This window comes from Passer domesticus, chromosome 2 (assembly GCF_036417665.1).
Source record: "Passer domesticus isolate bPasDom1 chromosome 2, bPasDom1.hap1, whole genome shotgun sequence".
NCBI lineage: Eukaryota > Metazoa > Chordata > Aves > Passeriformes > Passeridae > Passer > Passer domesticus.
This window is the reverse complement of record NC_087475.1, coordinates 50,608,342-50,622,550: the sequence shown is the minus strand read 5'-3', so window position 1 is coordinate 50,622,550 and position 14,209 is coordinate 50,608,342. Positions and strand designations below refer to the sequence as shown.

General features: G+C 40.6%; 1 protein-coding gene across 27 annotated transcripts in view; it reads left to right on the top strand.

Moving 5' to 3' along the window:
- Positions 1–14,209, top strand: part of LMO7 (LIM domain 7) — a 131,310-nt gene that overhangs the window by 43,802 nt on the left and 73,299 nt on the right. For 25 of the 27 annotated variants that reach the window (XM_064408546.1, XM_064408536.1, XM_064408555.1 and 22 more), the window contains one exon: positions 13,830–13,936. In XM_064408546.1, coding sequence (XP_064264616.1) covers positions 13,830–13,936 — 107 coding nt within the window. Of the gene's footprint in view, positions 1–13,581; positions 13,621–13,704; positions 13,732–13,829; positions 13,937–14,209 lie in introns of those variants that run through there. The other 2 variants (XM_064408549.1, XM_064408550.1) reach the window with 2 other exon arrangements.

The following is a 14,209-nucleotide window of genomic DNA, read 5'->3' as shown; positions in this document are numbered from 1 at the left end:
GGCAGTCGCAGGTTTGAAAATGTTTATCTGAAATACTGTAGAACGGGATTTTTTTTTTTCTAGTAGGGAATTAGGGTTCCTTTAGGGTGGAGATCATCTTGATGCTTTTCCATGCAGATTTTTTTAAAACGTTTGTTTTCCTGATTCAACAGGAAACATATCCTTCTGACAATTGCTACTCCAACATCATTGCTTCTCTTTAATGCAATGTAATATGGCACCATTCTAATATGTGCTTATTGAATGCATCAGGAGGTATTAATACCACTTGCACCGAGGCAACCACCTGAAACAGTACTCATTAGATCATTGGCATATACCTTCTAAGCCAGGAAAGTAGGGAATAATAAAGGTAAAAAGAGAGAAATATGATATAAAAGCTAAACTAAAATGAAAGGGGAGATAAAGAAAGGGGTGGAGAACATAAAAATAAAAATATTTTTCTGTGCCTTTGTGCCTTAACATTTTGCAAACCATGGAACCGCCCTGGTATTTCCTTATCTTTTGTCATCAAGGAGAGCTGGCCAAAATTTCCTTTTCTGTGGGAAAATTTTCTCAACAGGGCAATGGGGTTTTTTGGTGGTGTGGGTTTTTTTCCTTGTGTAGCAGGGGAATGGTATGCAGACAACATTTTTTCTTTATTATAGGACACTTTCAAAACAGTTTTTCAGGCAAAGTTCATATTTGTACATATTAGTTGTGTGTTTTACTTAGCACTTAGCTACAAACTTTCTTCTCTAGATTACTTAGAATCAAATTAGTTGTGTTTTTCACTTAAATTTAAGAAATTTAATGATATTTGAGAGGCTTAATTTGGTTTTAATTAATTCTTTTTTTTTTTCAAAGCACCTCTACTTTCAAAGTTTATTTCTTCAGGCTGATTATTTTCTCTTGCTGTTCACCTTGTAGTCTTTAGTATAGCTTTTATACTTTATGTTGGTACATCCTTTGTCTTCTTGCATTATATATTTTTTAAATAATTTTTTTTAAATTTTAAACTCCTGCTCTGTGAATTTGACTAGTATGGGTTACAATAGCAATAATAATAAATATTAATAATAAATAGTAATAATAAAGTAATAATAAATAAAAATAGTAATAATAAAAATAAAATGCATGTTTAACAGAAGCAAACCCAGAGGAAAACTTTTTTCCTCAAAATATACATAGTTTTCATCTTAAATCCCAGCATGTGGACATGGTTTGAATATAATCCCAAGGGGGAGGATTTTGTGGTTTGACAGCATATTTTCCAACAAGGAAAAGGTATCTTGTCTGCTATGTGAAATTGATTACAAAGGAACTTCTCATTTCCATTCCTCATGAAAAATGTGGAAGGGTAAGTACACAAATACATGGAGTAAGTTATATAAAAGCTGCTGTTGTTTGCTTTGCTTCAGTACCAAACACCAGAAAATATAGACTTAAATTTCCTGGTTGTGCAGCAATTAAGTCCAGAAATGCTTGTAAGAAATAGCCTCATAAATTTTGGTCAAGATCTGACTAATGATCTGATAAGCATTTGATGTGCCCTGTTTGCTTTTCTGACCTTTTTTCTTGGTTTTTTTCAGCGATGAGGGAGTAATACTGAGTGATGTGGAGTGTTGGTATTTCTTCTGAAGGTTTAAGTCACCTTTTTGGCTGTGATGTTTTCTCTTATTCTACAATGTGGTAGCTGTGGGCTCTGCTGTCAGTCCTGCTTCCTTGGCCCTCTCTTATGGCTGAGCTGGGTCATGGGACTTCGATTTGTCAGTGGCATGTACGTTCAGAGGTACAGGGCGAGTGCATGTGCAGCCCTGCTGAGAGTGAAGCTGAGCAAGTCCTGTTTGATATCATTCACCGGGAAGCTGATTAGTCTGGTATTGTTTTTCATAAGGCAAGGCACAAGGTGATACCTGTATTTTTTTTTTAAGTTGTTAATTTAAATGTGTAAACAAAAACAAAGAGGCATCATGACCTGTTTTCTGGATGACTATGCTCAGCAAGTTGTTGGGAAATTCAGAAAGACGAGTATTTTAAGAGACTTATTACTTGGCATAATCTCTACATGAGGGAAAACTTCTATTTTGCAATAGCAATTGGTGTTTCTTATGAATGATCTTCAATAAATCTAAAACCAAAGATGAAGAAAGTGAAAGTGGGTATGACCTACCCAAACTCATGCTCTGCATCCAATGTGATCTCCTTTATAATGCAGTTTATATTTAATACACGCTCAGGAGCACTTTGGATAGCAGAATGAGAACAGGTTCCTCTTCATAGTTCAGTATTCTCATGCTGCAGGTAAAAAAACTTCCCAAAACTGTTATTTTCCTTTTTCTTGTGGGAAGCAAGAAATTTGTGAGGAAAGGGAAACACTATACCCATCTTTGAAAAAGGTAGGAAGGAGTACCCTGGGAACCACCAACCCATCACCATCACCCCTGTGCCTGTTTAGATCATGGAAGAGCTCGTCCTAAAAGCTCTGCTAAGGAACACAGTGAACAGGGACATGATTTGGGACAGCCAAGGGTAAGTCCCATCTGACCCAGCCTACTGGCTTTCTGTTACAGAGTGACTGGGATCAGTGGACAGAGGAAGGAATGCAGATGTCACTTATCTGGCCTTCTGTAAAGCCTTTGATACAGTCCCCCACAACATCCTTGTGTCTAAACTGAAGAGAGATTTGATGGGTGGATTGTTTGGTGGATAGGGAATTGGTTGGACAGTTGCTTGGAGAGGGTAGTGGTCATAGTTAGTGTTATCCCTTAAGGATTCTTGCTTGGAGAAGTTCTGTTTAATGTCTTTGTTAATGACACAAAGGGATTGTGAGCACCCTCAGCAAATCTGCAGATGACACCAAGCTGAGTGGTGCAGTTGATACACCTATAAAGCATGGGATGCCATCCAGGGGGACCTGGACAAGCTTGAGAAGTGGGCCCATGGGAATCTCAGGAGGTTTAACAAGGTGCTGCCCCCGGGTTGGGGCAACCCCCCCAGTATTCTATAAGATAAGAAATTAGAGCAGCCCTGCTGAGAAGGGCTTGGGGGTGCTGGTGGCTGAGAGGCTGGACATGACCCAGAAACCAAACATGTCCTGGGCTGCATCCAAAACAGCATGGGCAGCAGGGACAGGGAGGGGATTCTGCCCCTCTGCTCTGCTCTGCTGAGAGCCCACCTGCAGGGCTGCATCAGCTCTGGGGTCCCAGCACAGGAGCGCTGTGGACCTGTTGGAGCAGGTTCAGAGAAGGAACGCAAAAATGATGTTGAACACAAAAATGATGAATGGCTGGAACACCTCTCCTATGAAGACAGGCTTAGAGAGTTGGGGTTATTCAGCCTGGGAAGAGAAGGCTCTAGGTTTCAATGTTTAAAGGAAGGTTATAAGAAAGATAAGCACAAACTTTTTAGAAGGCACACTATCGTGATAGGACAAGAGGTAATGGTTTTAAATAAAAAAGAGGCTAGATTTAGATTAGATGCAAGGAAGAAATTCTTTACTGTGAGGGTGGTGAAGCATTGGAACAACTTTTCCAGGGAGATGGTGGATGCTTCATCCCTGGGAATATTCAAGGTCAGGTTGGATGGGTCTCTGAGCAACCTGATCTAGATAAAGATGTCACTGTTCACTGCAGGGAGGTTGGGCTAAGATTATTTTAAGGTCCCTTTGAACTCAAACCATTCTATGATACCATGTTATTAGTATGAGAAAAAAATCTTTTCACCTGGGAATTGACACAGCACTGTATTTCAAATGTAGCCATCAAATAAAGTGTTAAATTTCTTACTTAATGTATTTTAGTGAGTTTTTGTCAGTGCTCAGAAAATTGCAGTTAGAAATTAGTAACTGTGTTTCCATTGGCAACTGAAACTTCTGAATTTTACATTACTTCAAGCTCCTAAGCAGATGTTTCTTCAAGTTTGGGAACATGATGGCCACAGTAACTGGGATGAAATTTCTGTTTAAATAGAAACCAAAAAACATTTTGGTTTTTTAATGTTTTTATAAATTTATGAAGCATTGTAGAAATCTGATTTTTAAATAGTTAAGTTTAAGAAAAGTCTTTGCTTTTTCTTGTATAAGAAGTTTTTAATGTGTCCAGTCTTGGAGTACTTCACGAAGAGTTCTTTACCATCGCTTCAGTTCTATACCTAAAGATAGGAGTGTGTGGTTAGTGAGAGTTTTAGTGGCTTTAGTGCTGAGTCACAGTAAGTCACAAGCAAGTCATAGCAGGGTGGGGATGAAATCTTGACTTTCAGTCCAGTTCTCTCACTGACCACACTGTAAACCAAAAAAAATAGTAAATTAGCAAATGTCAGGAGTAATGCAAGACCTGATAGGAATGTATTTGAAACTATAAATCACTTTTGGTACTCTTTCTGCTGTGTTACGGGAAAGAGGAATGTGGCCTGTATGGAAATACCTCTAGCAGACAATTAAGAGAAAAGGATTGTGTGCTAGAAAGGAAGTATGGTTATTAATAGTTAGAGATGACATTGTTCTGTAGTCTTTCAATGCCTGATAGTGGGAGTATGTAATCTCAGCAGTGGTTTACTGATGTTTTGTGCCCCTCTGCTTCAAAACATATGGTACATTTCAGCCTTAGCTCTGAATTTCCTTTAATTGTTTTCTGTTTCTGCCTAAACACTTTGAAATGTAGGGTGTGGAGAAAGAGGAGGTTGATGTAAACTCTTTGTGAAATTTTTAGTAGCTGCTCAAGACATCAATCAGGCAGAGTGAAACCCAGACACAGGGTTGAACTTGACAGATTTTTAGGTAAGTGATGGTGGAGTGAAATATGTCTGGGAGACATAAGTGGGGAGGAAGTGTATGGATGCAGACCCCAAGAAATGGTGGTTCAGCTACTAGCCCTGGCCTCTTGTCAGGGGGACAGTAAGTGCTGTGCCTGCTGGTTGATCTCTGAATCAAAAGCAGTATTTTGGGATGCTTTAAATCTTCCAAACCAATGCCTTTAGTGTGCTACTGGCATGAGATGTCAAAATGCTAACTGATTAACTACTTTTTAAAGATCTTGTCAAGTGACTATAAAAGAATATGATTGGCAGCAAGAATTTTCTAATATGGAAAATTTTCATCCTTCTTCCTGCTCTAAACCAAAGCTCTGAGAAAGTATTACCCTTTTTGCATCAGCTTGCCATCACTTAGCAAAATACATAAATATGGTTGCCAAAAGAACTGCAAGAAATTTCCATTTATCAATTCAGTCAGCTGTAGTCTGTGGTATACTCTGTCATTTCTATGCTGGTTTTATTTCTGAAGTAACTGATGACTGTGTCTGTTTGTCAAGAAACATTCCTTCCTAACTGGAAAAAAAATGTCAACCATGTAGAAGTACACACCTTAACTCATACTTGTGCCATGCATAATCTGATTTCTCCTTCCTTTGCAAAGGAAGTGCAGATTTGAGATTCCTTGCAGCACTCTGTTTATTTGTGTTAAGTCTTCATAAGGTGGACACTGGAGTACCCCCCACCACCTCTGGCTTGTCAGATATTTATCAGTGCAAGGTATTTAAAAATCATGACAGTTTTCAAAGAAAGTAGAAGTTAACTGCAGCGCTGATAACTTTCTCTGTGGTATCCATGGTGGAGCTGTGCAGCTGTGCTATTCACCCTTCTGTTTGGTAAAATCCTCATACCACATCTCCTAACACCTGCCCGAACACCTCCGTGCTCATGTGTCTGTGCTGAATCACCCTCCTCCAGCGAGGTGTGTGAGAGAACTATTAACAACAACACCAGCAACAAGTGCTGCCAAATGCAGGGTGCTGAGCTGCCTCAGCTGCGCTGGCCCAGCTTGCTGTCTGCATGGCAGGAGGATGCTGAGGGGCATGAGGAAGCCTGGCACTGATCCAGGGGTTCAGGGGGGCTCCGAGGCAGGTCATCTCCAAACCAGCTCATCAATCCAGGGTGCTCGGAAAGCTCCTCGACAGCATGGGATAAGCCCACCTAGGGCAGGAAGGATTAAATGCAGTACTAGGATGCTACTCCTGTTAAGAAATAAAAGATGCCTGGTTCTTGAAGGAATCAAAGTTAGAGGAAACTGCCAAATGCTCTCTTATGAAGAATGAAGTACAAAATAATTGTCCAAAAATCAGAGGCTACATGGATTGAGGATCTGAGGCTCTGTTTCAAGTCCTGTGTATGAAGAAGCTGAATTTCACGTATATCAAGTTGTTAACCTGTGTGAGCAAAACAAAAAAACCTTACTTATACAAATAAAAAAATAAGGGGAGGGGTGGAGGAGGAAAGCAAGCTCTGCCAAAACTTTGTGTTTCAAGAACAAGAGGTCTTTACTTCTTTTATTACTCATTAGGCTTCAAGGGAGTTTCACCTTTAAGTGGATTACTGTCATTCCAGTTCTGTATAGTGGGGTGACTTAGCATTGGAGTATTTAGTACACTTCGCTTGCAGAGTCTGTTTTGTATAAACTGTTCAGGCTGTAAAGCATATCGCTTAAATTTAATTTTTTTTTCCCTCGACTTTGATTGGAATGCAACTAACTTGTGGGAAAGTTAAGGCTTGTCTAAACAAGGAAATAGCCCAGGCTAGTTCTTCCATACCGGCTTTCCAGACCTATACTTTCATTTCAGTATGAATGCCTCTGAGTGGATTAGCTCTATTAGCAAGGCTTGTCTGCCAACATGCTGTACTTCAGCCCTTCTCCATTCCAGGTAACCTTATTTGGTAGCAGTGACATCCCAGAAACACACCTGCAGTTTACAACCTGATATTCACTCTCTTATCAATAAAAGGCTCATTTGGTACACATTGTTGCTGTGATATATGTTTGTAATGTCACAGTGAAGGTTATGCTGTAGCAGATTTGGAGACACGAGCCTGGGAGGCATTTGGAGTCAACGAAGACAGTTAGTCCTTCCTTATTTTAAACACCTTACAGGTTGTCAACTCAGAAGTCCTGTTGAAAAAACCCAACAACCCACATTAATTTCTCCTGTGTGTTTTCCTTAATCCAGTTACTCCTGTTGTGAAGAAACTGTAGAGCTCAATGCTGCAAGAGGTTGCAGGCAATGAGGTGGGCTGAGCAGAAATGTTTTCTGCTGGCCATTTCACATGTTGGTGGGCAGTGCCAGACCTAAATAACGTGTTCTGGGGAAGATCCTTCAATACATACCTTGGTCTTACAGAGATCCGTAACCAGCTGCAGCCACTGCAGATGGAATTTGGGTGTGAGAGACAGATGAACCTTTTTGTCAGAAACCAGAATGATTCTTTCCCTAAGGGTGCTTCAAAACGTGGTTTCCATAATGGTTGCAATGGCAAAGGGGAATGTTCCTCCTCTTCCTACAGTTCTTGATACTGGAAGCACCAAGGTAACCGCAAAGTTTGTGCACAAAGTTTCATTCCTGCATTTTCACAGCAGGAGCACCTGCTTTCTGAGAGGAAAGCTGGCAGTGAATCATTAAAGATTTAGTGTCTGTAATCATGCATAGAGCTGGAGCAGGGAATCCCTGTGTCAAGGATCACAGTAATTTATTGTTTTACCCAGTGTGGAAAAGCAATGAAGGGCGCGCAGAGGGGAGTGGCAAAGCAATTAACGCAGTTTCTGATCTTTGGCCAACACAGGGCTCTGTGCACTCTGTTATAGGTGGGATAATTTACTGAACAGAAGCCCTGAGGTCACTCTAAGTCAAATTATGTCTGCAGGATGATTGTTTTAATTACTATTTTTCATTTTGGGCCCAAAAAGGGACGAAAATAGCAGTTTAGGTATCCTATCCACTCCTCCTTCTGCATTTGGTTCAAGGTTGGAACTGTTGGCCTTCAGAGAAGCAGAGAGCTGTAGGAGCTGTAGGAGCTGTGATCACACACTGCAGATGGGATGAGTGGGTAATGGGCACAAAACATCCTGACATTCAAGGCCAAGGTGGTAATGGGGAGTACCCCTTCTGCCCCAGCCTGCACCCGCAGCCAGAGCTAATCACCGAAACGTACCTCCGAGGAAGAGCAAGTCACCCAACTTGTTCAGCGAGCTGCTGCTGTAGGTTCTTTCCTTTACCCCACCTCTGAATGTAAACAATGTGTAGCTGTGCAGTGATGCTGCTGCCAAATGCAGCTCTAAATTCTGCATTAAGCTGATTTGAGCCAACTTGAGTGGACTGTATAATGCTGTGTCTATGAAAAATATTTTCTACTTTGAAAAAATACCAGGTTTTTGTGATGGAAATTGCTTTTACTTAAGGGAATGAGGGTGCTAATAAAGAGGGTTTGTCATGAATGCGGAGTTGAAAGCTGTGTCTCCTTCAAGATGACTAAATGTCTTGATAAATGCAGGACTAAGGAAAAATGCCTGTTAAATCTGATCTACTCAAATGACTGTCAGAATTCTGTAGCCAAAAAAATGCATCAGTCACTCTTAAAATGTCAAAAGCTTTTGTTGCTAGGCACTATACATTCCTGGTGATTTTTGTCTTTTTTTTTTTTTGGTTTTTTTTTGTTTTTTTTTTGTGGGTTTTTTTTTGTGTGGTTTTTTTTTTGTTTTTTCTTGTTTATTTTTTTTTTTTTTGTTTTTTTTTGTTTTTTTTTTGAAGGCCTGGAAACTGAAAACAACCTCTGGAGCCAAATCATGGTCTGGATGATGATGTAACACTTTATGCAAATATGCTTCATGGCCTTGCAAGCATAGGATACCATCCCCTTCATACACTGAAAATAACTGCTTAAAATCCTCCCTAAAACCTACAAAAACCCCACCCTTCTCCTATCCAACTCTCCCCTCCAAACTAGAGTTTGAATAGCAGTAGAAATAAGAGGTTTGACTGAAACAGTGGTTATTTGTATCAGAATAGGAGACAACCTGGAGTACTGTCTTTTATTGGCTGATACACCCAGGAAAAACCTAAAAACAACATGTTAATTAAATTGTTTTTCTCCCTGTTGCCAAGTGATTTGAAAGATGTGCCATAACTTGTACGCCTACAAGATTTCATTGTGCTTTGGTGCATGCACAGGGGTTCAGAGAAACAGTTAACTAGAGAGAAGACCAGGCTTACCACACGGCATGACTGCACCCTAAAGAAAGCAAATCTATTTACACACTTGTTTAAATTAATATTCCTGTCCCACCCACATAATCATGATAATGAGGGATTTTTTAAAAATAAAATTGCAGCTCTATTACATAAGCTGAATTTAGTGTGATGTTGCGTTGTTTGTAAGTAGTCAAAATAAGATAGTATTTACACACCCTTATGGGGAGACCTCTTTTAATTAGCTTTTACTTTAGACATGTAATTTTTTTTCCTGTTTTACACGCTCCACACCCTGTGCCCCTTCTCAGGTAGGTGACTTTGGGTTTTTTTCCCCTACTTAAGGGCAACCTTTTTTTGATCTTTTTTGCATCTTTTCTATTTTCTTTCTTTCTTTCCTGTTGCATGCTGATTTTTTTTAATGGTTTAGAAGTACTCTTTTTCTTTGGTTTTATAGGTGTTGAGGAACCTCTGTACTTACCCACCACCAGCAGCTCACCAGCACTCTTTCTTTTCAAATTCTTGCCAAGGTGACATTCATTAGGAGCTGATCACAGGTGCAACACAGAACCACTGCCCAGTGCCTCAGGTTTTTGGTTTTTGGTTGTTTTGTTGTTGTTTTTTTTTGATTTGGTTTTATTTGTTGTTGTGTTGTTGGTTTTTTTGGTTTGTTTGTTTGTTTGTTGCCTTTTTTTTTAAGTTGCTATTTAAAATTGTTATTTTTAAAGGAAGGTATCTAAATTCTTGTGTTTCCCTGTGGAATTACCAGCTTCTTTCTTCTTTGTGGTCTGGAGGATAGTGATGGTGATGAGGAGCTCTTTCCTCAAGTCCATGGAGTGAGAGTCAGTCCTGCTCTGCTCACATGCTGGAGGGAGTGTCTACATTTTCAGTGTAGAGATGACATCTTGGCTCCTTCAAAGCACTGGTTGGAGGGAAATGCTTTAACAACAGGCAGAAGGAAGGGTTTGTGTCCAGTGATGCCCCATGGGCACCAGAAAGTCAGGTACAGAGCAGCAAGTGTACAGTACTGTTTGCCTTTTCCCTGAATAACAGTATTTAAAAGCCTGCTTGTGAATGACCTGCTTCTCACTGGCAGCTCCATCTCCCCAATATTATGACTTTGCAGCACTTTTGGGTGTGGTTCACTTTGAAGTTTGAGGCAAAAATGGAATCCTGAAGGGTAATAGCACTATCTAGTCAGTGTTCTACATTGTTCATTTAATATAAGTCTGTACAGATGTGGAAAACTCAAGCCATGCTAGGAACATTTGAAATGCTCTGCTGTTCCATCATGCCCACCATTTGGGGATAAAACCAGCCCTTCCCACAGTCTGATTCAAACCTCCACACCCCTTCTCACTAAGACACTTAGTGAGAAATAGAATACCAGAAATTAATTACACTTGAATTTTGTGGTTTAGACTTCAGGCTTTATTTTTGTTGTGATTTAAACCCTGTAGTTCTGTGATGCTCATTCCAGCTTCAGATGCTCAGGGAAATGCAGTGACTGAGTTCTCTTAGTAACATGAACAAAAAATAACTGATTATTTCATCCCTGTTAGTTCAAGAGCTTTCTCTAATAATGGTCAGAACCTTTTAGTTCCTGCAAATATTTGATCTGTCCAGTGATGAATCCTTGCTTTTGAATGGGCAGCCCCTCTCTCCCCTTCTGCTTTTGCTTCTCTTGTGCTGATAGGTGGCACCAGTATTGCCTCTCATGATCCACTTTTTTGGTATCAAATTCTCCAGTTTGTATTAAGTCCCTTACCTTCCATTAGCATAATAATTCTTTTTCTCTGCTAATTTGTTTCTTTCTTAAGTTTAAATAGCCTGCTCATGTGTACACAGATTGAGAACACCTTGGTGGCAGAAGAGAGTGGTGGATGCAAGTATGAACCTTTTTCTCTTAAGCACATCTTGTCAGTGACTTTTGCCACCTGGAGATAGGTCTGATGTGCTGTTCTTTTCCAGGATTTTGAGGCCTGGTTGTTTAAATAGAACTATTTTTGTGAAGTGTGATGAGATTCAGATTGCAGTATGTCCCTTGAAGCTGCAATGGCAATGACCATTAGTCTTGTTAAAGTACAGTTACATTGGTAAAGGGAATGGTGTAATGGTTTCTATATTTGAATGCATTAATCTCTGAAAAATGTTCCCATTCACATTTCTAATGATAAATTTAATTGCAAGGTTGATAACTTGTCTTTTTTTTTCCCTACTTATTTCTGTGGTGCTATTTAAAATTCATCTTCCTATTCATTATTTAGGTAGAGTTTTAAAATGGCTGCTAGCTATTTTAAGACCTGTGGCTTTGCTGATTGACTATAGTGATTAGGGATGGTCAAGAATAACTGGGCAAAGACAGTATTTAGAAGTGCTAATTTGTTTAAATGATACCTTTTTGTGTCAATATCCAAACCTGATCAAAAGCCTGTTGGGTATGGTGCCTCTTGATGCTGTGAGGGTCATTTCTAGGCTCTGACTGCAGACCAGCTGGTGTTGGGGCAGTAACCTGTGAGATGGCAGGTATGATCAAACTTCTGGCTTGGAAGCTGAGGGAAGGAAGATTTTGAACCCTGTTTTATCCTGCACGTGTGCACTGTAACTAACAGTCTTCTGCCTTCCATGTTATCTCTCCCTGCTTCTGACCCCATTCCTGACGGTCTTGACTTCTGTCAGCAGGGATGTTCTCAGGGGCTGTAAGTGCTATTTATCAGGAGGTTGATGCTTGATAGGTTTAATTGCTGAAACACCTTCAAAATTAATTCTCTCATGTGCCAGAAGTTTGGTGGTTGTGCAGCCAAGCATCCACTGATGAGCAACTCTTCTGCTTTGTTTTTGTTGCTTTCAGGGTGTAGACGACATCTATTTTTCTAAATCTGACTCTTCTTCCTTGTTTACCTGCACAATGTGCTCATTTTCAGCCCTGTGGTTGACGTAACCCATTGGTTTGGGAGTTTGCTCTGAGTTGCTGTGGTGACTGGGCAGAACAATCAGACCATATTGCCTTCACTGGTGTTGGTGTCAGTTCATTACCTTGGAGTTACTCATTCTTTCTGCTCTGCTGCTTTCTTCCTGTGCCTGCTGCTTTCTTCCTGTGCCTTACTTGCCAGTTTCATAGACTCCCTAGTCCCCTGAACACTGACCTGATGGTTGTTTAGTAAGTAGTTCCTCTTCTTGCAATGGGACTGCAGCCTGTGGCTTCTTCCATGTAGAGGAAACAATGCCTTTTCAAGTCCTTGCTGGTTGGTACTAATGTGACACTCAGATATTAATTGAATAAAGTTGACACATCTAGACAGCTTTCCCCATATTGCATGGAAAGAAAAAAGGGGCATTGCATGGAAAGGAAAAACAAATGCCCCTTCTGAGACTGCATCTCACAGCATGAAGCTCTTCTATGGGTAAATGTACAGGCAGCCCCCCGGGCACTGCAGGGAACAGTGCCTGGGCACAGGTGAGGCTGCCTGTCCTCCATCCTTCCCAGCTTCCTCCTCTCATCTGCCACCATATCGTGACCCCCATGATTGCCACCATGTAGCAGCCCCCACTGTGGCACATCGCATCAGGCCTTGGGGATAACCTTCAGGGTATGAGACACCTGGGATCTTTCAGATGTGGTAACACAGAGCCCGCAGCCTGCATGGGGAATACCTTGCTCAAATATTTTCCTTGAATTAAGCCATGTTTACAGACTGATAAGAAATACTAGAACCCCAGGGACCTTCAAAACAGAAGGTTGTGGGGATTCTTGGGTTTGTTTTACTTTCTTTATTAGAAACAGCTGTTATTTTCTTTGTAGGTTGTTTTTAAAATTAATTTTAAATGAAGGAATAACTGTTACATCCAGTGATTATGTGTCAAAAAAAATAAATTAAAGCATATTAAATTGCTAAAGCAGAGCTTCTCCATACTATGAAATTTTGATACCAGCACCTTGACTTAGAAACTCTTAATGACAGGGCTGTGTGTAGCTTATGAATTAAGTAATTTCATGTACCTTTTCCTTTGGCTTGCAGCTGAAGGAAGCAAGTGCACAAGAGGGCACATTCTTTTGTTGTTGATAGCATTCCGCCTTAACGAGAAGGAATTTCTTGCCTATTGCCCACTGTTCATGAAGTGGAAAGGGATCACAAGTTGTATAATCTCTGTATATGTCATTAGATTTATTCTTTTTTAACATTTCTCTCATGGGTCAGTCCATCCTGCAGCAGGTGCAGAGAGTGGGTGCTGCTCCTGTATTTTATAACAGGTCGGTGTGAAGTTGAGGAGGGGGTGTGGATGTGGGAAGGGAGGGACTCGGAAAGAACCCCCCGCATGTGAGGCAGCAGCAGCAGCTCTGAATACAGTTTGGTTTCTGTCTCTCCGGAGCTCTGCTCAGCAACCAAACCCAGACTCCAGGTGCAGTATTCCCTCATCAGTCTGTGAGCATAGAAACGAAGAGTCCCTCCTCTTCTTCCTCCCCTGCCAAGAGTTTCTGGGTGGTGAATGTCAGTAGCTGGAGTTATTTTTAAAGGCATTGAGGTGAGGCTTGTCGTGCAAAGCTAGGAAGAGGGCGTTTTGTTTGCTGAGCAGAGCTGACATCAAAGTGGAGATTGCTGCCTACTGGCTCACCGCTGCCTTATGCCAGGTAATCTTTAACATACCCCTCAGTCCCGGCGATCGCAGCCCAGCCTGCCTGTGTGCATGAGAAACGAGCAGCGTTTATGATCCAGCAGATTGCTTTTCCAGTTTCATTTATGTGAGCTGGACTTTGACATTTAAAGGCTAGTACTAATCATCTTGCAAAACCTGCTTAGTGCTCTTAACTGAGCAACTGCTTTCTACTTCTCTTTGCAGGATAATATAAATGTTTTTCTGAAAGCGTGCGAAAACATTGGACTGAAAGAAGCTCAGCTTTTTCACCCAGGAGATCTTCAGGATTTGTCCAATCGAGTTACAGTCAAGTGAGTTTTGTGGTTTTGTTTTCTCCTTTCCCTTCTCCCTCTAAGCTCTTTCACGGTCTATTTTTTTCCTAATGTTTGCCTATGGAAAATTCTTCTTTTAATCTGGTATGAGCAGTTCTGAATACTGTGGTGAGGGTTGCAGCCTTCTTAAAGCTAGAGGATAAGACTTGCAGAAATGTAATTAAAAAAATGAAGTATTATTATAATAGTTACCTTACAGGCAAACTAATTGTTAATGAATATTTACAGCATTTAATCTGAGATGGAAACTGT